Consider the following 24,089-nt stretch of genomic DNA (forward strand, 5'->3'; position numbering starts at 1 on the left):
ACGAGTACCGTGATTAATAATTATAGGTATTCGCCGAGATACGTAGATGCTCCCAAGGAAAGAACGGCTGCATAATCTACACTCCGTCCGTTGATTTATTATGGCCGCTACTCGGAGAAACCGGATCGAGTCTTATCACTCATCTTTGGCAAGAGATAGCAGCGATGAACAACTGCCTTTTCTTAGCCACGTCTGATTGCACCTACGAGGATCTGCCGGAAGACGTTCAAATGCTGTTCCCGCATTACAAAGATTGCGTATATGATATCAAAGAAGCAACGCAATCTGAAATTTCCAACATGCTGAAGCCGCTATTTCTTGTAAAACCTTTCGAATATCCCACACACTATAGAGAAATAGAACTTCCTGAATTGCCCAAAGGTGTGTGTTCTATCATTTTGTTTAATGATATGTATATTAACATATAAAATTATTCTTCAGCTCCTCCTCCGCCGGCTCCGAGACCGTCAGCTTTAGAGCTCCACAAGAAAGCCAGGCGCGAAAATCACGTCTTGCGCGAACTGAGAATTTTCTTGAGAGACGTCTGCCGCAAGTTAGCCGCAAACAGGCGCTTCTATAAGTTCACCAAACCTGTAGACCTCGAAGAAGTAAGGCTTATCGTCGATTTTCCTTTAAAGTTTTGATGTTAATCGATAAATTTTTAAGGTCACCGATTATCCGACAATCATCAAAACACCGATGGATCTCGAGACGATGATGACCAAAGTAGACATGCATCGCTATAACTGCGCTAGAGATTTTCTTAAAGACATTGACCTTATCTGTGCTAACGCTTTGGAGTACAACCCGGATAGGTATACTTATATGCTAAAATAATAAATTTGTCAATGTCTGCCATGTTTTTATCAATGTCTAAAAAGAATGTTATAAATGTATTTTTTTTAAATATTGAACGACGATTCCCTGTTATTATTTGATTTAAAATAATAATCGAGAATGTCCTGTATTTATTTTATATATTTATCTATAGATATAAAGCTGCATTTTCTTCAAACTAATTCTTTAAATACTAACCTACTTACACTCAATAATGCACAGAAGAAAGTTCAGTTTTATAAATAATCAATTACACTGTACAACAATGTTTGCCACAAAGATGAAATAACTCGATTTATATTTATAATTTCAGCTTTACACTACACTATAACAAGGCTTTTTGCTTTGAGGAAATTATTTTTTATTGATTATGACATGAAATCCCTGTATTTGTATCTGTAATTACATTTTTGTAACCATGTATAGTTTTTTTGCTCATTTTTTACTATGTTTTTTTTGTTAACTAGGATTATTAAATGGTCTATTGATTTTGAATATATTATAGTTTTTCATTATCTTTGTAGCAAAAAATCGTTTTACAGTATGAACCCAATTTAAAAAAAGAACTATACGTGGCATACAAATTATAGTTTTGTAAAAAAAATTTATCTTTTTTTACTTTAAACACTGCTTTTAATAAAGTCAATACTAATATCATAGTTGATGATAAAAATTTTTTTTTACTATTTTTAAAGCAAATGATAAATAAAACAAAAAAATAATTACAGCAAAAGATTCTATATTTTTTACAAATAATGAATGGTTTTTTATAGTTATTTTTAAACTGAAAATTCTGCACCATATTTATAATGGGTTCTCGGATTTTTCTGGACAGAATCATTACGGGCACGAATTTCACAGTCAGGAGCTTTCTGAATATTGATTATTTCGGGCAAAAAATATTTTTTATATTATATTTAAAAAATTTATAATAAACATTTGGATTGTTGATTTTTAACTACGCAGTTCAATGTAGCAATCAAATCCAATGAATCAATATTTTACTTTGTAGAAAAATGTTTCATTAGTTTTTCAAATATCTGTTGTTCATATTTTAATTATTTTTATAACATTTTTAACTCGTTGACGTCTATAAACACGGACAAAAACTTTTAAAAAATTAAATAGTTTTAATTATTTTTTTCCATTATTGAAAGCGGCATTATTGTTTAAATCCATTCAAAAAGATTGTCATAAAACGTAGTGACATGTAATAAAATTAATCTTTCCATAACTTCAAACAATTTTTTTTATAGTTTTATATTACTCTTATGATATTAGTTTTTTATAATTTTAACACTTAACCAACGGGCCGGGTAGTATCTACCTGCTTCCTTCTCTGATGTCAGGTGACGGGACGGGTAATGACTACCTTTTATCATTTCTGACTTTTAACGACAGATCCAGTAGTATCAATTGGCAAAAACTAAAGCGTTTTGTGCTGCTGTCTATGAATGAATATTTCTACATTAAGAAAAAAATATTTCAAAGCATAATTATTTTTATTGCCCTGGCTGACTTCCTATGTGAAGGACCATCAAAGAGCTCTTTGTATAAACAAGAGATGATAGTAAAACTAGATAGTAAATTATTTTTAAAGCTGACAGAGCTAGAGACTATATTATGCAACCCACAGATTGAAAACCACTGATAAAATAATTTTAACATATGTACCAACACAATGCAGAAGACATTTGATAAATTTTTGTTATTTAATTCCGTTTTAAATAACAAAAATTATCATATTTTTTTGTTATAAATCTGTGTTGCGCAAAGTTCTCGCGAACAGCCTGTTTTCGCAGATCATGCGGGAAAAAACGACCCGTCGACCAAGTGTTGAGTTAAATATAAGTTTTAAGAACTAGTAATTCAGAAAGATTCCAAGCTAAACAGATTTGACTTTATGTGGTTACTCCCAAATTAACTGGAAACAGTTTTTATTAAAATTTAATCCATTAATTGAAAAAATACGATCCATTGTTACTAGTGTGTTCTGAAAATCAATCTGGGAAAGAATTTTACAAAATTACATATAAAGAGTAGTTAGTATAAAGTAGGGATTATATTGATAAGAATATTACTCGATAGCTAAAGGGATTGTCGAGTTCATCAACTAAACCACTCATCTATCTATAATTTAATGGAAGAATTAGCGTATATCATCATAAAAAGGGACAGTTCCACTCATGATAAAATCATTTTTTAACCTTGAAAAAAGATTGGGTTTCTGCGTTTAACCCTTTCCGCTCGTAAGGTGCGTGAGACGCACCATCGCTTGGGTCTATATTACTCGTAAGGTGCGTCAGGCGCACCATTTCAATTAATGAAATATAACGTCGGTTTTTGGGTATTTCCTGAGCATGCTTTGAATGGCGTTTTTGCAGTGTTGTAGACAAGAGTTTCAAGAAGCATATCTAATCAAAAAATTATCATTTTTACTTGAATCAAGCCGAGGAGAGCTCATTTATCGCGATAAGTCGGGGTTTTTTTTTATGACTATATTTAAATGCAGATGTGCCATAGATTTCTCCGAAGGCAATGGTTGGCGATCGTCCTTCGGTAGACACGCGCCGGTGACATTTTTATTGCCTATTGGGCTTTCGACAGAGTCTCGGGTGTCCATAATTTGTGTCTAAGTAAGACTATAGTGATTAATAATTTTGTTTTAATTACTAATTTTTTTAATTTTATTGTAAAAAAAAACAGTGCTATTACTGAATATAGTAATTGTAATGATAATATATTTTGTAATGATAGTGATGGGGAGGATTACATGTTTGATTTTTCATCTTCCAATGATGATAGTAAAGAAAGTAATGTCGAAATTAGGCCTGTTGCCTTGAATCGAATACAGGCAATTAAAATAATAGCGAAGAAGAAACGGTAAAACAAATCGCACCACATCAGAAAATTAGAGAATAATACCTAGTAATGACAATGTACCTTATAAATAGCAATATTTCCACCAAATGATAAATGTCCTGGGCCCCAAGTTCCCGCAAACTGTATACAACCTATTGATTATTTTCAATTGTTTTACGCTAATGAGCTGGTAAACCAATTTTAAAAAAATTTAAAAAATAATATTTTTCCATATTTGTTTCTTTAATTTATAATAAATCAACATCCCACATATTATTAAACGTAATGCCCTTTTTCGTGCATCACTTTGTTTATTTTTATATAAAAATATGCTATTTAAGCATTATTAGCTCGAATATATAAAATCACAAACAAATATGTACCATAAAGCTACTCATTAAAAGTTTTGTCTATTTTTAATTAAGAAATATATATAATAATATTACATTAACTGCAACGTTTCATTTGACCTTCGATGGGACGTATTTTAGTTTTTAAAAATATACCTAACATCAGTTTATATAAACATAGATATAACTTGTGGATTTTTAAATTGTTGTAAAACGGTACAATTTTGTATTTCTGCAAGCGATGAAAGCTTTCTTCATTCGCAGGTAGAGATATATAAAACTGAGCGGCATGTCTTTGTTATTTGTGTATATCTGTTTATTTATGGTTAAAACATTTTTTGGTCCCATAAATATTTTAAAATGGGTCGTCGCCCTATTGTGTTAATTTATTGTTATGAATTGTCAACCAATGGTACTTGAGAGAACCAAAAAAAATTAAAATGTAATTTAGAGAAATGCAAGTATTTGTTCTGATTTCTTCGTTTTTGGTATTAGTTTATTCATATTTATGCTCTACATATATAATTTTAATTTTTAAAAAGAATTTTACATTTTTCATTTTTCCCGAACTGGCGACATACCTAGTACGAAAACGATTACGAGTGCAAAGGGTTAAAAAATACACTTTACGGACTATTTTATTATTTCAAGTTAAATATCACAAGTCTTAAGAACTAATACTATAATTTTATTACTGGTGTAGTAATTTGCTTCATAATAATTTCACATTTTTGTTTGTATATTGAAATACGCCATAATCCCATGCAACTATTTGTTTTATAATTCTACATGTGCTTATTGTTAAACTTATGGTATTTTACTTGAAATAATAAAGATTAATTTCATAAAAAGTAACATAAAACTATTTAGTAATGAGAATAGGCCATTTAGGCAAGACAATAGAAAAAAGTTGTTTGAAGTTTACACGAGGGATTAATTTTATTGCATGTCACTACTATTATGTTTTATAAAGATCCTTTTGAAAAGATTTAGACAAAAATTACGTTTTCTATGATGGAAAAAGTAGTTAAAACTAGCTCAAGATTATCGTTTTTTTTGCGTAAAAATATTGATTCATTTGATTTAATTCAAATTGATTGCGAAATTGAACTCGGTAGTAAAAAATTCAACAATCCAAATGCTTACCTTATTATTTTTTTAATAAAATATTAACAATATTTTTTTGTCCGAAATAATCACTATTTAGAATTATAAGTATCTGCAAAAATCAATGTCCGGAAAGTTCCTGTCAGCAAAATTTGGGTCTGGAATAATCCTGTCCGTAAAAACCACTGAACCTTGTAATAAGGTCCAAAAACTTATTAAATTTGTATAGTGTATCACAATTTTATGGAATTTCAGTGTTTTACATATAAATCGAATAACCTTATTTTAGGGCAAAAAAATAACAAAATTGATGTACGTTGTTATCATGATTGCTTCAATATTTTGACTTTGTTTCACCGTCTATTGTCTAGTGAAAGATAGCATTGAAATGTTGCTTCATTGCTATTTTTTATAATTTTATTTCATTTAAACTTTCATCTTTTCTTGATGTCATCATTCACCGTTCATGCGCACATTAGAACGAAAGGATTAAATAGGTACGATCTACTTCTATAGTTGGCATGATATATAATCATACATTTTTTATTCACAATAACAACTCTACATATATATATATATATATATATATATATATATATATATATATATATATATCTGTTTTGGCTAACTTGTAATATTATAAAATATAATATGCATGACTATTTATTTGATTACATATTAAGATTTGTTATTAGATAAATTATGTTTTCAGTACCGTATTCAGTGTCTTAATTATTTCCTATCATCTGCAGAACGTCGTCCGATAAGCAAATCCGACACGAAGCGTGCTCTCTCCGAGATCACGCCTATGCCCTGGTGGAGGTCGAAATGGACACTGATTTCGAAGAAGAGTGTAGGGTGATTGCCGCCCAAAAAGCGACCATGGATGCTACGGCTCAAGATAAAGATTTGCCAAACTTTATTTACACTGCTAATCATGCAGGTTTGTTGTTGATGTTGTTTAAATTTTGTTTAATTTGTATTTAAACTTGACTAGTGTTTATAGTCAACGGTTTAAATCCGACGCCCACTGAACCGTCGCAAGATCAGCCAAATGAAACGTTGGACGTGGATGCATCAAATTCGCTACACACGTCGTCGAGTAAACGTAAGAGGAAGAAGAAATCGCTCTGGTCCAAAGGAATGGTGGCAAAGAAAGCGAGGACTTCTCTCTTGCAAAAGGTAATTTTGTTACATATAAACAAGTGTCGTTCTCAATAGAAAATCCTAACTGCTCTCTAAGAAATTTATGGTGTGCTTAACCCTTAGACCGCCGACCGGTAAATTCTTAATTACTCGCTGTACGCCATGCGTTTTTAGCGATATAATTTTTTGGCTACTTACTCTGTTTAACACATCATTACAGCCAAAATACTCAATTTTTATATTTTAAAATTATATATGTATGACTAACATGATTTAAACATTCTAATTATATCAATAAACAAACATTTTTAGTCGTATTGTTGGAAATATAAGGTGAACAAAACTAAATCAATTGGTCGGTCCGCGTGTTGGCTCGCGTGGACACGCCTACACACACATGCACGCGCGCGGCACTATACAAGCGAACGACAAGCAGGGTCATGCTCACACTGAGACAATTTTAATATATAAATCTGCAACGCATTTTTTCTTCGTCTGACCTACATCCTGTTATAAAAATTTACGAATCGACAAGATTTCTTTGATGCATACAAAATCACATATATCGTACACAAAAATAACCCTAATAACCAAACCGTTTGTTTTTGATCAATGGTGTTTGCAATTGGTTGTTGTTGAAGGTTGTCATATTTCTTTATATATAAAAATAATAAATAATAAAACTTGATAGCAAGATACGATGTTACATTTAACTATATATAATTATATGTATAATTTATAATATATACATATTCTACTTCTTCTTCCACGGCGCTACAACCGGTGATCGGTTTTGGCCTTTCCACCTAATTTCTTGTAGGGCTTCTAGATATATCTTGAGTTTTAGTATTTCTTCCGCTATTGCTTGCATTTTTCCTGGTTGTAATATTGCACATTCCAGCTTCCAAAATTGAAGTCCAATCGTTTATCTAGATTTCGATCATCTAGGTCAGGAGTTCCCAACCCCATGCCCGCGGGCGCCATTGCGCCCGCGGACCGATTTGTGTGCGCCCGCCACTATTTGACCGCAATAGAATTTTTTTCACAAACTAATTAAAAATTATTTTCAATTATTTGTTAAGCCTCTACTACACTCTCTCGAAGTTGTCCGAACCGAAGTTACAACTCAAATCGGCCGAGATCGCCGACTTTTTTCCGATTATAGCTCCTGTAAGTGGCAAAAAAGGAATCTTTGACGAGTCAGGTGGTGCCCGCCGCCCTACCGATATTGTAAAATGCGCTCTAGGATACAAACAGGTTGGGAACCCCTGGTCTAGGTCATTATGAATCGGGGCGGATTTATTATTTCTTTGTAATTTTTTCATAATTATTTGGATTTATCCACGTTGGTTGGTTTGCTCCATGATAGAAACCCTCCTCCTTTATCCCGGCTTGGGACCGGCAAGAGTGCAACATATCTACACTCCAGGCGGAATATGTAATATATATTACACACACACACACACATATATATACAATAAATAATAAACTTTTCGACCATCGTGACGCATTGGGGTAACCTGTTAGGTCACGATGGTATTAATTTAATGTAAATAAATAAACATATTACAAATAAATTATAAAATAATAGAACAAGTAAAATAAAATGATTCTATGACAAGGAATCGTTTTTGTTATTATTATTATTATTTAATATTTACTAAGAGTTAATATTGATATTTTATTAATTATATCATATTTATATTTATTAATAAGTATTTAATAGTAATTATTATTATTATTATTTAATTATTACAAACAATAAAAACCAATCACAAAAACAGTTGACAATATTAAAACAGTCGAAATAACGTATAAATATATTCACAAGTATTTACAAATCACAATTATCATTGAAATATTGATGACATAATTTAATTTCGATTCATAAATTAAAGTATAAAAAAACGAATTTCCGCGATGCGTTTGTGCTAACCCTAAAAGTGGCCTAAAGAAGCACGATCGAAACCGCGCCTGAAATACAAACGACTAAAATTAAGGCGTGACTTTATAATTATATATACCACTGTTTCATCGCAAATTCTATAAATAAAATCACTGAAATCGTTTACTAGGAACTCAAACTGATTTTTAAAACATATATTTCCAACTTTTACCTTTCCGTTTCTTTAAAAAACGAAGGTTTTAACGAGCGCATCATATCATGCGCTTGGCGTTAGACAGTAGATTTACTTGCGCATGATATCATGCGCTTGGCGTTGAAAGGATTAAACAATGTTTCCCCCAGGAAACGAAACCTCAAGGGGCATAGGGTATTCTCAAAATAATTTTATAGGTGCGTTATTGCAAAAAATAAAACACGTCTCAAAATAATCGTGTAAAGCATTGAGAAACAATTTCGCTTTAGCAGAATTTGCAAGCCAAAGCTAAGCGAATAATATCTCATGCAACCAATCAAATCTGACAGATGATTTAAAATCGGATTGCTGTGCTTATTGGGACATTCTGTTTTTCTATGAGGTAATTCAAACAAAACTTCAGCACTGGTAATTATGTTTGCACACAAAAACGAAGTTCTTCCAGAATCTCCAAATTGTGAATATACCCTACATAACGACTTAACACATTGTTTGCGGGTATAATTCCTTGCCATATCTCGCCTGGTGCGGGTGAAAATCAAAGTCTCGCGCAAAATTATTTACTCGCGAAAAAATCGTCATGACTTTGAAAGTATATAATTTAATTTAATAAAATTTTAAATTCTAAACTCACCTTATACTACGTTTTCAGAGTCTTAAGATCCATTGCAAAACCATTTATAATAGTTTGTGACAAAAATACCCTTTCGCCAGCCCCATGTCAATGAAATCCAGGTATAAAAAAATTGTTTGAACAGAGTTGCGGTACAAAAGCAGCCCATTAAAAATCTGGCATAAATACGATCTGTTTCTAGGTTTTGACTGTGAAATAAAAGAATAGTTCATTATTTGACAAAACCCGACTTCCACCGCCAGTCAACAAAAAACATATTTTACTGGTCCGGCATACCAGCAACAATTGAAAAAAACGTAATTTTACGTGTTCTGCCCACCGTGTTTTACAATCTAATAATAAAACTAGTTCTTTATTTTAAAACATATTTCTATAAAATATAATCCCTTAAACTAGAATATTTAAAATAACATTTTTCAACATAATACTATGTAAACAAAACTAATTATCAAATTTATCATTATCTACATTTTCAGATTATATATTTAGATTCATCAAATTCGTTGTATAAATTTTCATTCTCTAAAAAAACATCCGTGACCTGAAGAAACCGTTTATTGAATGATTTTTCTGAGAAACGGCAGTCTTATTGCTGTTGCTTCATTTAGGAACTCATTCGTAAATTTTGTGCATTATTTATAATTTTTGATAAAAAATAATATTCCCTTTGCGGTCCAATATTTTTTTCTTAACACTTCATCGGCCGCACGCTCGTACTATAAAAACAACCTACTGCTGGCACATTTTTGTGCGATCGAAAAAAATGACAAATTATTGTAATTTTAAATTGTCATATTACTAAAACTACGTTTTTAATAATTATAAAAATTAATGTGGGCACTCAGCAAATAGTTTTCTTCTGTAATCTTGAATTCAGAGATTTGTTTGGTTCCAGCACAAAAAAATTTAAACATACCCACAAAATATCCATTTTTTAAAAAAAAGCGACTGCTTTTGATAGTTTATTTTATAGTTTTTGCATGAAAAAATAACTAGATACTTACTATATTTTTTCAAGTTTCTTTACTACAGGGATCGTAAATCATAGGTATTGGTCTTATATTTTTAGTTGTAAAAATAGTTTTAAAATTCCAATTATTTTTACTAATTTAATTAAGATAACTAATCATATATAATTGAATAATATAGTACTATCTATCATTAAAAATCAGGGCTGTGGAGTCGTTAAAAAAAAACACGACTCTGACTCCGATTCCGATATTTACCAACAACACGACTCCACTCCGACTCAAAAAAGTTTAATTTTATCAGGTATTTTTGATGTTTTTCTACACGTTTAATATTCATACGCTATACACATTCATTATTACGCAATTAAAAATTCATAAATTTAATAATTTAAAAAAATGCTCAGAGTCGCTCATTTTTCACGACTCCGACTCCAACTCCGGCCAAAACACCACGACTCCACGACTCCAACTCCGACTCCGACTCCACAGCCCTGTTAAAAATACATAATTAAAAGATTACAAAAATATAAAAATATATTATTTAAAAAAAGCTTTAGCTGCTCTGACATATATTTACGCACCAGATGCATCACATGGATTTCTTTAGTTCATAATCAGAACTCTTTATTATTAGCTGTAAACAATAAATGCTTTTGTCAATAAGCGTAGAAATAAAAATATATGTATATACATATATGCCAGTATACATATGTGTCAGACTCTGTAAAGGACCTTATACACCAAAACAAGCATCTGAGTGTCTTTTATGGTGCACTTGAACTCTATTTCTGGTCATTAAACAATTTTAGTGCCTTAACATGTGTGCAAGATGTTGAACCATAGACCCAAATTGGGCGAAATATTTTTTTATAAAAACAAATTTCCACACTCGATAGAAAAAAAAATATGACGAATTATAATCGTCATTTATAATCGACACAATAAAGACAGTCAATAAAAAGATAATTGTTGGTGTACAATTCAAATCTCAGATTTCATAGGCTAACGTATTCAAATGCACACTTACGAATAACTGTGCGGCGGTTTGTGAATACACCTCTAAACACTTACTAATAAGTGTGCAGCCGATAACGGTCGGGCCACGAAACACTTATTAGTAAGTGTCCAGTGTTAAAAATCCACTATGGTATAATTTATTTAATCACAACAAATAAACTACCTTCCTATTATTTATATATAATTTATTTAGGGTATAACCCTGTAACCCGTTCCAGATGTTGAGACCTCTACCTGAAGAAAAAACCACCCAAGAATGCAGTAACAAAAAAAAATGTTTCGCTCTATCCTTGTGAATTGTTCACTATTGTAATTCACACAACGCCAATGATTCTCAACTTATTTTTAATCGCACGGAATTTATTGTTTTTATTATTACTTTGAAATATAAAATACAAAAATATTTACATACTCAATGTTTGGTTATATTGTCCCAATCTTCCATAAAAAGATATGATTTTCGATCTCGTTTTAAAAAATCTTTTATTTGCTTGTCTATAGATAATATTTATTTACATAATATAGAAATTTAATATATAGAAATAGTACCTATTTAATAAGTCACATTGCGACAATTTTTTGTCCTTCCACACAGATATTATAATATTCTTTTTCGTTCATCTATAGGTTACAACTACTCTTTTGCTTATTTTTTTATTGCTCATTTATTTATTTTTATTTATAGGTTCCTGAAAACCTGGAATTTTTGGTCTGACTCATTGCCTAAAAAAATGGTCGTTGTCTCAGAATGTCATCGCTACATTACCCAATTGCATTAAAATAATCTATAAGCTTTTCCTTCCGATTCATCATCGTCAATAAATTCACTATCAGAAATATTTGCCGTAATTTCTTGATTATATTCAATATCAGAAATATTATTTTCATAATAACTCAAATGTTTTTTTATCAAATAAGTTTTCATCGTCATAATTAGTATTGATTTTATATTTTTCTTTATTAGCACATTTGGATGTAGTTAAAAAGTTATTTAATTTATTTAAAGAAAATATGTACATAAATTTAAAAGCAAAACTTTTTAGATCGAGAACCATAGATAATAATTCACACGTCTGCGCTTTGACAATAGCCACAGACTGGTCAAAATATCTATTCCAAAATCCATCGATGGATTAACAGATTTTACGACGAATTTTAGTAATTTGACAATTTCAGGTAAAATAGTTAGGAATTACCAAATTCTTTTAAAGTAATATATTAACAAAATCTACAGGTCGGTCGCGCGCGAATGCTATTACGTAATGTGAACGATTTTTGCGCGTAAAAATGTACATACTGTTTCACTTAAATAATTGTAACGACTTTAGTTTTTAACAGATTTAAATGCTTTTTTTTATTTTTACTCACCCTTTACTAGAGAATATGCATGCATTATTTTTTTATAAAATCAAACTTAAAATTTATTTAATATTATTTATACACTTTTATTAAGAAAAAATGTTTACATTGACATAAAAAAGTTTTGCGCGACAATAAAGTGACAGTTTAGACCAGAGGTCCCTAAACTTTTTTGTCTCGTAGACCACTAGCCATGTTTTTCGGTTTTGGGTAGACCCCCTGCTTGCTTGATATTGATTTTTTGCAAATTCATCAACTTCAAATGTGTTTTTGACAGCTGGTATCGTGCTACTCACTTTGAAAGATTTCTACTATATGTGTATGTGGATTATTCCATTCATTGAAAGCCAAAAATAAAGTCACCCACATTTATATCAGATGTAAATGTGGGTGTGGGATCCCCAATTTTATTTATCACTGACATGGACCCCTTGCAGGTCGTCGTCGACCCCTAGGGGTCAATATAGACCACTTTGAGAATCACGGTGGTATATCATTATGTGCAGGCTTTTACAAGTTCAAAATGTATTGCGACCACAAAGCGAATGCCTACATCCTACAACTTACACAATTTTATAAACATATATAATACATTTTTTACTTCATAGGTACTTTTATAAATAATGTATATGTCTTTATTTTATAAGATTATAATGTAAGTAGATAGGTACTATCAGTGGTTGTTGAGATCCACTTCAGTGGACCCCCATTTTTATTTCATGGACCCCCAAATTTTTTTTCGCTGACGTAGGTCCCTGGGGGTCGATATAGACCACTTTGGGAATTACTGGTTTAGACCATGCGTTGAATAGAACTAATTCGCTAATCGAAAGTTTAGGCAAAATAAATATTTTTATTCATCCCAAGCCAGGGACCCATATATAAAATAAGTGTACCGCCGTTAAAAACAAATTTATTATTTTTTTGTAGTATATATTCTCATTAAGAGATGACACTAATTGAAATTTAATTTCAACACGGATTATTCTGATGCCCTGAAGTTTACACATGGGTTTTGGGAAAATTCCATTGTCCACCGATAATGATAGTAACCCGACAATTAAGTGTTAATAGAAAGTATCCCCGAGTAACTAACGAAGTAAAATACTGGAAATTTTATCATCAAGTCACTCAAAAAGGCTTCAGAAAATGGAAATTATACTGGGTATGACATAGATGCCTTTGGACTGCAGTGATAAATTTTGGGCTTTACATTACACAAAATTAAGGGGTAACAAAATTTATCAAAAACCTTTTCAATATCAGCATAGATGACATCTGCTTGATTGTATATATCAAAATTTTTCGTCACATAATTGGAAAAACAACAGATTTGTTGCTACTGATCTCGATACACGAAAATCATGCTATTGATCAATCAAAAATCCTTTAATATAATTGGAAGCATACTTAAAAAGTATGATTTCAAATACTTTGGCTGGTGCTGAATAAATCGACACTGGCTTATAATTCCCGATCATAGATTTGTTTCTCTTATTATGTACAGAAGTCACTTTCATAATTTTTCATACAAAGTAAAAGTATTTGTTGAAAACAAATAACAGCGGATATGCCATAAGGTCCTGCATTTTTTTAGGCTTACCAGCTGGAATGATTTCGGGGTCTGCCGATTTTTTCGCCTTCAATTTTCCAAAACCATACTAAGGATCTGAAATTGTGTTCTGTCGATCAATAGACATCTCGGTGGATGTATTTTCTAGGTGTTGTCGTCTGAATTTGAACTCATTGGGAGTTGCACCGAAGACGTTTAACAGTAACTCGCAAATGCATTGCTATCTTCCTGTCACCTTGATAATCGCATTCGTTCAGATTCGTTCTGTGTCAAATAGATGAAGCTTAAAGTTTGCAGATTATTCACTATGTTCAGCTCAATAGTTAAATAGTTGCTCTTTATTAATTGTTTTTTTTTGTCTTCTTAATGAGGCCGAACAATGAATAGTTATGATTCGAATTGGTTCTTTTCCAAAATTTTTGAAATAATTGATTTACTTGCTTATTTTTTTAATTTTTGAAGAAAACCATTTCAGATCAATCAAAAACAGACATCAATCGAAGCGTTAAAACAATCTATTATATATGTTAGTGCTACTTTTAGATGACTGCATTTATGGACTACACTCCAATTGCTACTTGATAACACACCAACCAATATATCAAATTTATATGAATAGAACAATTATATATAAAATTAAAAAACCATCCACGCCTAATGTTTTTGTCTTTCTCATCATCAACTATCTTTCTACCTAGTCTGCAAATTCCACAAAGACTTTCTTGACGTGTATTTTCCTCTGCGAAATCTTCAGCATCTTTAATATATAAATTATCTGTTTTTAACTGTATAGGATAACAATCCGGCAATCACTGACGAAGAGTCCAAAGAGAATAAACCGATCTGTTCGTCTCCGGTTAACGGAGAGCCTTCAATTACGGATAACGATACGGGGCCGAGCGAACACGATCATGTATCGCCAAGGAATGTTAATAAAGCGAACCACTCTCCGTCCGACGTCAACTCAAACTCTCAAGGGACAATAAACGATAATAGTACACACGAGGATTCAAACTCAGGTCCTGTGAGGAAGCTGCATATAGACAAAGAGGAGATGTTGTTTGACGCTAATGCCGTCGATGGCGTCAATGAAGGCAATCGACTCCTCGATTGGTATGTAAAAATTGTAAATATGCATTATTTATTAAATATATTAAATTGTCAAATTTTATAGTCCGTCTCCAGTAGAAGCTCGCGGCCAACAAGCTAATAATTTGTTCACCTCCACTCCTCACAGGAAGAAATTGTCTAGTCTAGAACATTCCAATAAGAGTGAGTATACATTTTTAAAAACTATTTTTAATGTCGATATGAATATTTTATTTATATTTGTCTTTCGTTTCAGATTGTGATAATAAGTTAATAGTTAATCGGGAAGATTTAGATAGTGCTTTTAATAAATGCGCCAAGTCTTTAAAAGGCGTCGAGCTGAAGCCGTTGATCGATTTGTACTATCAGCTCGACAGGGTCGTGAACAAGTACAGCGTGTCGTACAACAGAACTGATTTGCCCGCCGAGCTGAAGGCGACTGTCGACAGATTCGTGAAGGCGATCTCGAAATGACGTCCGTCTGGGCGGCCGTTAAAGCACGCCAAGCGCGTGTGATGCTCGTTATTTACTACATATACTGTGACGAAGAGTATGACTTTCGATGTTACCAATTATGTGATTATGTATACCTGAATTGCTAAAAAATGTATATCATCGTGTTGATGAAACGTGTGGGTATCTGTTATTTAGAAATGAAGCGTGTGACGAAAAGTCGACGTTGAGTCGCATTTGTATCATATATAATATATTATAAAATAAAATGTATAAATGTCCCACCGCAATTTTAGATATTGACAATGTTTAAATTTCGCCATAAATGTTACGAAATTTTTAATTAAATTATTACATATATATTTTTTACCCACCTTTTGAAATCTGTATTATTATATCTAATTGATTACACTGTACTTTCATTGTCAAGAAGGTGAGATGACTCAATAGTTACACCATCAATATTTTCCCAAGAGGTCTTGTTTTTTAATATTTTAATTGTCATTAAGAGGAGTCAAATAATTTGTAATTTTCCTAAAAACGGGACATTTTTAATCGTCTCACCTTTGTGGAAAAAATATTGTACAGCACTTTAAGTAATTATTTAAATTAGTTTAATTTTTGATTTATTATAATTTAAAAATACAGGACTGTCAATAAATAAATTTAATAGATTTGGATACGACTGAACGCAACTGACTGTATGGTAAATGTGTAATCTTAATTAGATTTTTTATTAGTAAATTGACTGAGGTAACGTAGGGTTAAATCGTAAATCGTCAAGAGTCTGGACATTTGCCGATTGTTTACTTTTTCATACAAATCGACAATAATTTTTTCAAAAATTGAAACTACATTTTCACACGTATCTTATTGTTTAAATCGTTTGGTCTAAGTCTATTGATAGTGTATTGAACAGTTAGTATAATCGGTATGAATATATATTTTAAAAGTCTTTGTAAATACTTAGCGTTAGCCATTATTGTCTTCACACGATTTATAGCTAATTGTAATATGAATATAATTTTATCGGCGCTGACATTTAAATGAATAATCTACCTCATAGTTACTGTTAAGTAAACGTTTTATGTATTGTTTAATGATCGACTCGAAGTGGGATTAAATGTTTGGTGTATGTGTAACGGACGTTATAAATGTACTTTTATAATATAATATATTTATATGAGTAATTTGAATGTTGAAATGTTCATTATATCATATAAATTATACACACATATTTGATAAAATCCGCTGAACATGCCACTGCCGCTGAATTCTATTTTACCTGAAATGAACCGAATTGTCCGAACGGTAGTTCTAGAATATGTTATTATTAATAATAAAAAATATTTTTTCTGTATAACATAGATGTATATTTAATCGAATCGTATGATTTCACGCATTGTATACAATTAGGAATTGATTAAGCTATTTGATCTGTGATAATGTTTCAAATTAAGTTGTTGAACGTTTGGGTTTTCTTAAGATTTAATAATAAGAATGAGCAAATCTTGAATAATGCGTCTTTTTATTACGTTTAGTCTGAATTAATAAACTGGCAAAATTACGTTATCAATACTGAATTTTAAAATATACCTCCAGAACCAAAGATTTTCAATTGCCAATGAATATAATCGATTGCTCACGCCTATTGGACATGTTGCATTAATTTGTTATTATATAATGAAATATATATAATTAAACGCACAACACGTAAACGATAATTTTATCTAATTCGTTATTTCCGATATGCTCTTAAAATTTTTAATAATTTTCTTGTTACGTTGAATTTTTAAATTAACCAGTAAAATTAACCAAATGTTGTGATTATCTATAAGTATATAATATACAAACGTATAGAGATTGTACTGAGTATTTTGAGTTGCTGATTTGATTTAATAACCGAAGGTGGAAGAATGACGGCTATGTTTTTAATTGCTACTTATTATTCTAAGAATTGTATATTATTATCATGCATCTGTTTAATGATAGTTATTTTCCCATTGTTTAATTATAACTTTCTCGTATGACTAGTTTTATTTTAATTTTTTATTTATTACGCCTGCTGCGGTTGTCCGGTTAAAAAGCTAGGGTATTATATTTTTTCTCATTTTAATTAGATTAGGTTTGATGATGCTATTTAACATATTTGTGCTTTTTTGTCGTTTCAACGAAAAATGTTTATAATATTATATTAATGAGTGTTATGTTACTCGATTATATGAATAGATATTGTCAATATTCAGATTTGTGTTTATTAGCATTTAATCACCTAGTAACGTTACATTTAGCCGAATTTATATTTTCATCCCGGCCATTCCAATCACTAACCTCCTTTCTTTCAAACAAAACTTGACAAAATCCCTCAATGTGGAAGTACGAGTAGACGTCGTATATAATGATTTTGAAAAAGCCTTCGACTAAGTTTGGTATGGGTTATTAGTAAGCAAAATATCGAACTACGGATTAAACCTGGGCGCTCTGCTCTTCTTGTTATTCATTAATGACATAAATACGGCAGTTACAAATTCGTTTTTTTTGATATGCAGATGAATTAAAATTGTAGAGATGCATTCAATCCGTTGCAGGCTCTCTCTAAGAAGTAATTTAAATTCTTTAGAGATGGGCTTCCGTCAATTTAGAAGCTGAGAATGCCATATTAAGTAATTATCCCAACCTTTTTCACCATTAGAATATTCTTACGATCTCAGTGGCAATGTTCTGTCTAGAGAAACTTCTACAAGTTCTCGGAATCACTTAAGTGAGCAAGTGTAGGTTATCTCTACATGTAAACAGTCTGCAAAAAATTCCATGATGCTCGGATTGTTATGAGAAAATATGACAACAAAAACAAACACAAGAAATTATTTTATACAAATATATTTTAACTGGCATTTCAGCGTAATCGTATCAGATTACATTTTCACGGGTAGATATTTATATTTAAACTGCTCTAAACTCATTTGGCAGATGTGAACATTTGCTTTTTATTTAAAAAAACGAAATTTTTGATAATTTTTTTTAATTCCTGTACGTTAACAGTGAATTTTATTTTAAAATATACCTAGTTGTAAAACGACATTGTCACCTTTCAAGGCCAAAATGTTAAAAACTAAACCCAAATTAATTAACTAGGCCTAATGAAAGTTCTAAAATTTACTATAGTTTCATTAGGTCAAGATAGGTTTGATTAATTCGTTTAGGTTAGGTTTGAGTTTGAACAACAAATGGGCATTTTGCAACTGTGAGGCCAAAATATTTGATTCTTACATTTTACAATTATAGACTAAAGGAATTAAAATTCGACTAGTTTGATACATTCTCACTGGCCTAGTTAGTGAAATTAAATTTCTACTAGTGAAAATATAATTTCACTTAAAAGAAAACAAGCACTAACATGTATACAAAATTTAAAAACTACTAAAGTTTTAACAAAGTATGAGATATTTAAATATGTACATATTATTAACCCATTTGAGTGCCACACATTTTTTCATAATATTTAAAAATTGTCAACAATTTCTTAACTTAAAAGAGGGATATAAAAAAAATACAAAACTTTTTTAAATGAGAAGCAATCATAATATTTTTTATACACCATAATAAAAACATAACAGTTGTTAAACCTATGTACATGGCAAAACCTTAAATTTACTAATTAGTATTATATATTAAAAAATAATATATGGTTTTCAATAATAAAAAAACCAAACTGAATAATAAATTTTATATCATTCCTTTATATATTTCAATCTTTCTTATTATTTCTTAGACATAAGTATTAGGCTGCATATGAAACCATTTTTTTTAACTAAAAATACAATATTTACATCATAAAAAAATAAAGTTTATTTTATCTACTCTTCATATTTATGCTGGCATACACATAATTCGTGAACACATTTTTTACATCTGACACAAAATAGGTTAGATAATTTTATATACCCTTCATTTTGGGAATTTTTCCAAACCTCTTAATTTTGTTTGGGTAGCATTTGTAGTTTTTTAATAGGTGGTTGATTTTTTATTTGTAACCATTCCTGCTCAATTTTTTAAATTATACTTGATGTAAATTGAAGACGTAGCATACCTTTACTTCCCACGTCTATCTTATAAATGATATAAGCATCTAGGATCACATGGGAAAAAATATTGAAGGTTACTTTTTCCAATATTTTAGAGTTTTTCCCTCACCAAGGTAAAGCATTTTGCATTTCAGCATTTTGTCAGATTCATCTACACCTCCCATGTATTTACTTTGAATATCGATTAGTATTTTATACCGGGCGATAATAAAAATAAAGAGGCTGACTGATATGTATCGAAATTCTCCTGAACTTCGTTAAACCTGGAAATTGTATTTGTGTAAATTTATTTTCTTTCTGAACTTTCGATGAAATTAAAAACCTGGGTTTGTTTCGAATAGTAGCAATAGAACTATCTTCGGATTCATATTCCATATTACAATCAGTGCTACTCACAAAATCTTTCAGCGAATCGTCGTCAATTTCAAATGTTTCAGTCATTGAACTCATTTTGTTATCTTGGGAAAATTTAAAAAAAACGTACATTTTAATTTTTTATTTCCACTGTTGTAAATTCAAATTGAAGTTAAAAGCAATATATATCAGAAACTAAATATATTTATAACCTAAAGTAATTTAATTTATGATGTACATGAGAGGAAAACTGGCAAATCGACTTAAATCACAAAATCGCTATGAATTTGCATATGTTGTGAAAGTGTTAGTTTATGTTTAAAAGCTTTTCCACACTTTTCACATTCAAAATCACGAACATCGATATGAGTATTCATATGCCTTGAAAGTGTGCTTTTATCTTTAAATGCTTTTCTACACTTTCCACATTCAAAATCACGAATATCGCCATGGGTTTTGATATGCCTTGAAAGTGTACTTTTATCTTTAAATGCTTTTCCACATTTTTCACATTCAAAATCACGAACATCGCCATGAGAATTCATATGCCTTGAAAGCGTACTTTTATCTTTGAATACCCTCCCACATTTTTCACATTTATAGTCACCGTCCTCACTATGAGTTCGCATATGTTGTGAGAGATAGTCTTGATGTTTGAATGCTTTTCCACATTGTTCACATTTAAAGTCACGAGCATTGCCATGACTTCGCATATGTTGTGAAAGATGTCTTTGACATTTGAATGCTTTTCCACATTTTTCACATTCAAAGTCACGAGTGTCGCTATGAGTTTTTATATGCCTTGAAAGTTTGTTTTTAACTTTGAATCCTTTTCCACATATTTCACAGTCAAAATCACGAGCATCGCTATGAGTTGTCATATGTTGTGAAAGACAGTATTTAGTTATGAATGCTTTACCACATTTGTCACATTCAAATTCACGGATATCGCTGTGAGCCTGCATATGTTGTGAAAGTGAAATTTTATGTTTATATGCTTTTCCACATTTTTCACATTCAAATTCACGAACATTACTATGAGTTCTCATATGCCACGAAAGGCTGCTTTTATATTTAAATGCTTTTCCACACTTATCACATCCAAAAGCATGATAAGATTTCATATGGTATGAAAGTTGGCTTTTAATTTTAAGTACATCACTATGGATTTGCATATGTTGTGTAAGATGGGATTTTTTTTTGAATGCTTTTTCACATTTTTTACATTTAAAGTTACGAGCGTTGCTATGAGTTCGTATATGTTGTGAAAGATGGCTTTGACTTTTGAATAATTTTCCACATGTTTCACATTCAAAGTCACGAGCATCGCTATGAGACTTCATATGCACTGAAAGGGTACTATTATCTTTGAATGCTTTTCCAAATTTGTCACACTCATTCTTATAAGAATCAGAATTATCATGTATACGTTGAACTCTGATACATTTTTCTTTCTCCGGTTTCTAAAATAGTAATCTTAATAAGTTATAAATATCGAGATACCTGGAAATCGAAATATATTTAACAATTACTTTGTTATCGTTGTAAAACTGATGAGGTGAAGTATCCACACTGATAGTATTCACCGTAAGTATATCTTTAACATCGTGCATTTCTGTAATCATATGATAATTAATAATTAAAATATAGTGAAATGAAATATCATCTGTATTAATAAGTAAGTCTAACCCATTTCGAACATGTCGTCTACATTGTCTATGTTTGTATTTTGGCTGCTATCGTATTCGCATTCAACATTTAGGATCTTGAAAAAAAAATACTATTTCAGATTACCTGCTGGTTACTAATGGTTACATTTTACTTTTCATTACTTCAATTTTACATTGAATCATGTCAACGGAAGTAAACATTCCTTGGTCGTTTCCTATGTCAGCCTCTGCAAAGATAAAGTTTAATACTTACATTGAACATCTAATTAACTAATAAAAAAAATTAATGTGTGAAATTATCATGAATCTAATAAAAGGATTTCTATTTGTGGCTAAATGTAAAATATAACATTACTACACTGCTTAAATTTATAAACCTATAAATAAATAATTTTTGTTACACCAATTGTCTTTATAATTTAGTTTTCTTATTGTTCCCAAATTATAATGTGTGTACTATATATTTGGGATAGCAATGCGCGAAACTCAGTATGAGAACCTTCAATAAAAGTAATTTATTTAACTACTCACAGGTGAGTCTTATAATTTTTTAAAAAACATAAACGAATTATTTACAAATAATATTTTTTTAAATTATTAACCATTTGAGTACCAAGAAGCGCGATCGCACTCTTTGGTGCATGTCAAAATTGACAGAAGCGCAATCACTCTCGCAAAGAGCGGTTACATGTTTCGACATGCTACGTCAGTATCTCTTGACAGTTTCCGCGTGCCGCGTGTGTTTTATATAATATAGGAGTGGTGCGGGAGCTAAACAAACGATCATCTCGTAAATTTTTTATTCCTCGCAAAAGCCAGGATCAACATGTGAAACCGGGACGTATGGTAAGCCTAAAAGTAGCTATATTTTCTTGAAAGTGGCGAGGGTACTATCTGGTAGTGGATTAAATGTTTATTATATAGCATACCCACTGCACGTAATTTAATAAAATTATTAAATTTAAGAATTCATCCTATATTATGGCTTGTGTAATATACCGAAAATAAAATTGATCATACCGGTTTTGACGAGCGCCACTGCAACTCTATTCAACGTCAAGTTGACAGTGAACGACAAAGTCGATCATAAGCAATATTTGATCCACATACGACAAATTGTCGAGCATGGCAGGAAATTAGGAGATTTGGAAACGCTTCAGGTTTTAATCGATCGTTTGAAGTGGTGACTTTTTAACAAGTAATCTGCTTTAAGAAAATACATACATATATATTTTTTCATTTTTATTATCATTTTAAAACATAACATTATTATTATAATGTAGTTTCCATAAATTATGTCACAGTTTTAGGGGGGAAGAGGGTCAGCAAATTTGTGACGGTGTGAAACAAACAGGAGTCTGGCTCAAGACATTTTATGACTTAAGTTGGGAGGGGAGAGGGTAAAAAATCACGAAAAACCTGTGATATAATTTATGGAAACCGCCAAAGTCTAAATTAATGATATTGATTTTCGTTGTAAAAAAAAATAGAGTTAATAAAATTATAAATTTCAATAATACTTAAATATTTTGACGGACGGATGACATTTTAGCATTATTAGCACGAAATGGCGGCCATACACGTTACGGTCGACCTTAGAGGTCTGCCTGTACAGGCAGACCTGCACATGTTAACTAAAGACCGGACAAGCCCACAGACGCTCCGGAAATTTAACCGACCTCTCAGTTAATTGTCAGATGGCATCGACGGACGATGCGTTAGGATTGGTAGGCATCGCATTTTTTGACAAGACATGTATCAAAGTCTCATGCGCCTGAATAATGTTTTTACCAAGAAGATACGACTTGCAAGATAATCATTAGTCGCAGGGCCGGCCCTAGGCTATTTGGCGCCCCAGGCAAAAACTAAATTTGCACCCGCCCCCCTCTAATAATACTTTAATAACTTATTACATAAGCGCAAAATATAATTCAAATTAAATTAATTCAATATTATATTTGACACCATATTCTTTTTTGCGATTGTGGGTATTTAAGAATTTGTAGTTTTATTTTCGTCGCGATTTTTTACGCGTGAAATAATCTAAAGAGTGCACAGTAGTGTATACAAAAAATAATAGCAAATTATATTCTTTAACAATATCGTTTGATAATTTTAAGTGAATATTACGCCTTTATTTGGTATCACGGCGCCCCACAAGATCTAGCGCCCCAGGCGATCGCCTGTACTGCCTGCCCTTCGGGCCGGCCCTGATTGGTCGATATTGTATGACATGAAGGTTTGATTCATAAATTATACAAAAACAAAACTCCTTACTATCTGCTACGCTTAATACGCTCATGCATGAAAAGTAGAGTATGTGTTGTTTCACTAAATAATGAATACTCGATCCCGCGTAAAAACGAAGTTGGAGTTCCTCACGGAAGTTTGCTCTTTCTCGTGTATACGAAAGATATCCCAAAAATTTAAAAAAAATTGCGATTACCATGTACAGTTACAATTATTTTAACTAGTGTTGACTA

At 31.2% G+C, this 24,089-nt stretch overlaps 2 protein-coding genes and 1 long non-coding RNA gene across 13 annotated transcripts in view; 1 reads left to right on the forward strand and 2 right to left on the reverse strand.

Moving 5' to 3' along the window:
• The window catches only part of LOC148238742 (ATPase family AAA domain-containing protein 2-like), a 29,915-nt gene extending 12,173 nt beyond the window's left edge, over positions 1 to 17,742 (forward strand). For 3 of the 8 annotated variants that reach the window (XM_088200936.1, XM_088200951.1, XM_088200960.1), the window contains 8 exons: positions 27 to 381; positions 442 to 608; positions 667 to 815; positions 5,909 to 6,099; positions 6,154 to 6,338; positions 14,749 to 15,068; positions 15,130 to 15,227; positions 15,301 to 17,742. In XM_088200936.1, the coding sequence (XP_088057062.1) occupies positions 27 to 381; positions 442 to 608; positions 667 to 815; positions 5,909 to 6,099; positions 6,154 to 6,338; positions 14,749 to 15,068; positions 15,130 to 15,227; positions 15,301 to 15,518 (1,683 nt within the window). In that variant the 3' untranslated portion in view covers positions 15,519 to 17,742. Of the gene's footprint in view, positions 1 to 26; positions 382 to 441; positions 609 to 666; positions 816 to 1,150; positions 1,335 to 5,908; positions 6,100 to 6,153; positions 6,339 to 14,748; positions 15,069 to 15,129; positions 15,228 to 15,300 lie in introns of those variants that run through there. The other 5 variants (XM_088200979.1, XM_088200986.1, XM_088200995.1 and 2 more) reach the window with 2 other exon arrangements.
• The window catches only part of LOC148238738 (uncharacterized), a 477,006-nt gene that overhangs the window by 173,430 nt on the left and 279,487 nt on the right, over positions 1 to 24,089 (reverse strand). The gene's annotated exons all lie outside the window — the stretch shown is intronic.
• Positions 20,064 to 22,809, reverse strand: LOC148238743 (uncharacterized). Of its 4 annotated transcripts, none has more exons than XM_088201063.1 (5): positions 22,627 to 22,809; positions 21,769 to 21,833; positions 21,626 to 21,701; positions 21,469 to 21,551; positions 20,064 to 21,399 (listed from the first exon to the last, which is right to left on the reverse strand). In XM_088201063.1, the coding sequence occupies exons 2-5, from the start codon at positions 21,805 to 21,807 to the stop codon at positions 20,200 to 20,202; spliced, it is 1,398 nt and encodes a 465-aa protein (XP_088057189.1). In that variant the 5' UTR covers positions 21,808 to 21,833; positions 22,627 to 22,809; the 3' UTR covers positions 20,064 to 20,199. The 4 variants fall into 4 exon arrangements, with proteins under 4 accessions (XP_088057189.1, XP_088057192.1, XP_088057190.1 ...); XM_088201066.1 differs by having other exon boundaries at positions 21,780 to 21,833; positions 22,627 to 22,672; XM_088201064.1 differs by lacking the exon at positions 22,627 to 22,809 and having other exon boundaries at positions 21,769 to 21,943.

The sequence above is a fragment of the Plectrocnemia conspersa genome, unplaced genomic scaffold (genome assembly GCF_051122295.1).
Source record: "Plectrocnemia conspersa isolate PC_06_02 unplaced genomic scaffold, ASM5112229v1 ptg000001l, whole genome shotgun sequence".
Classification (NCBI taxonomy): Eukaryota; Metazoa; Arthropoda; class Insecta; order Trichoptera; family Polycentropodidae; genus Plectrocnemia; species Plectrocnemia conspersa.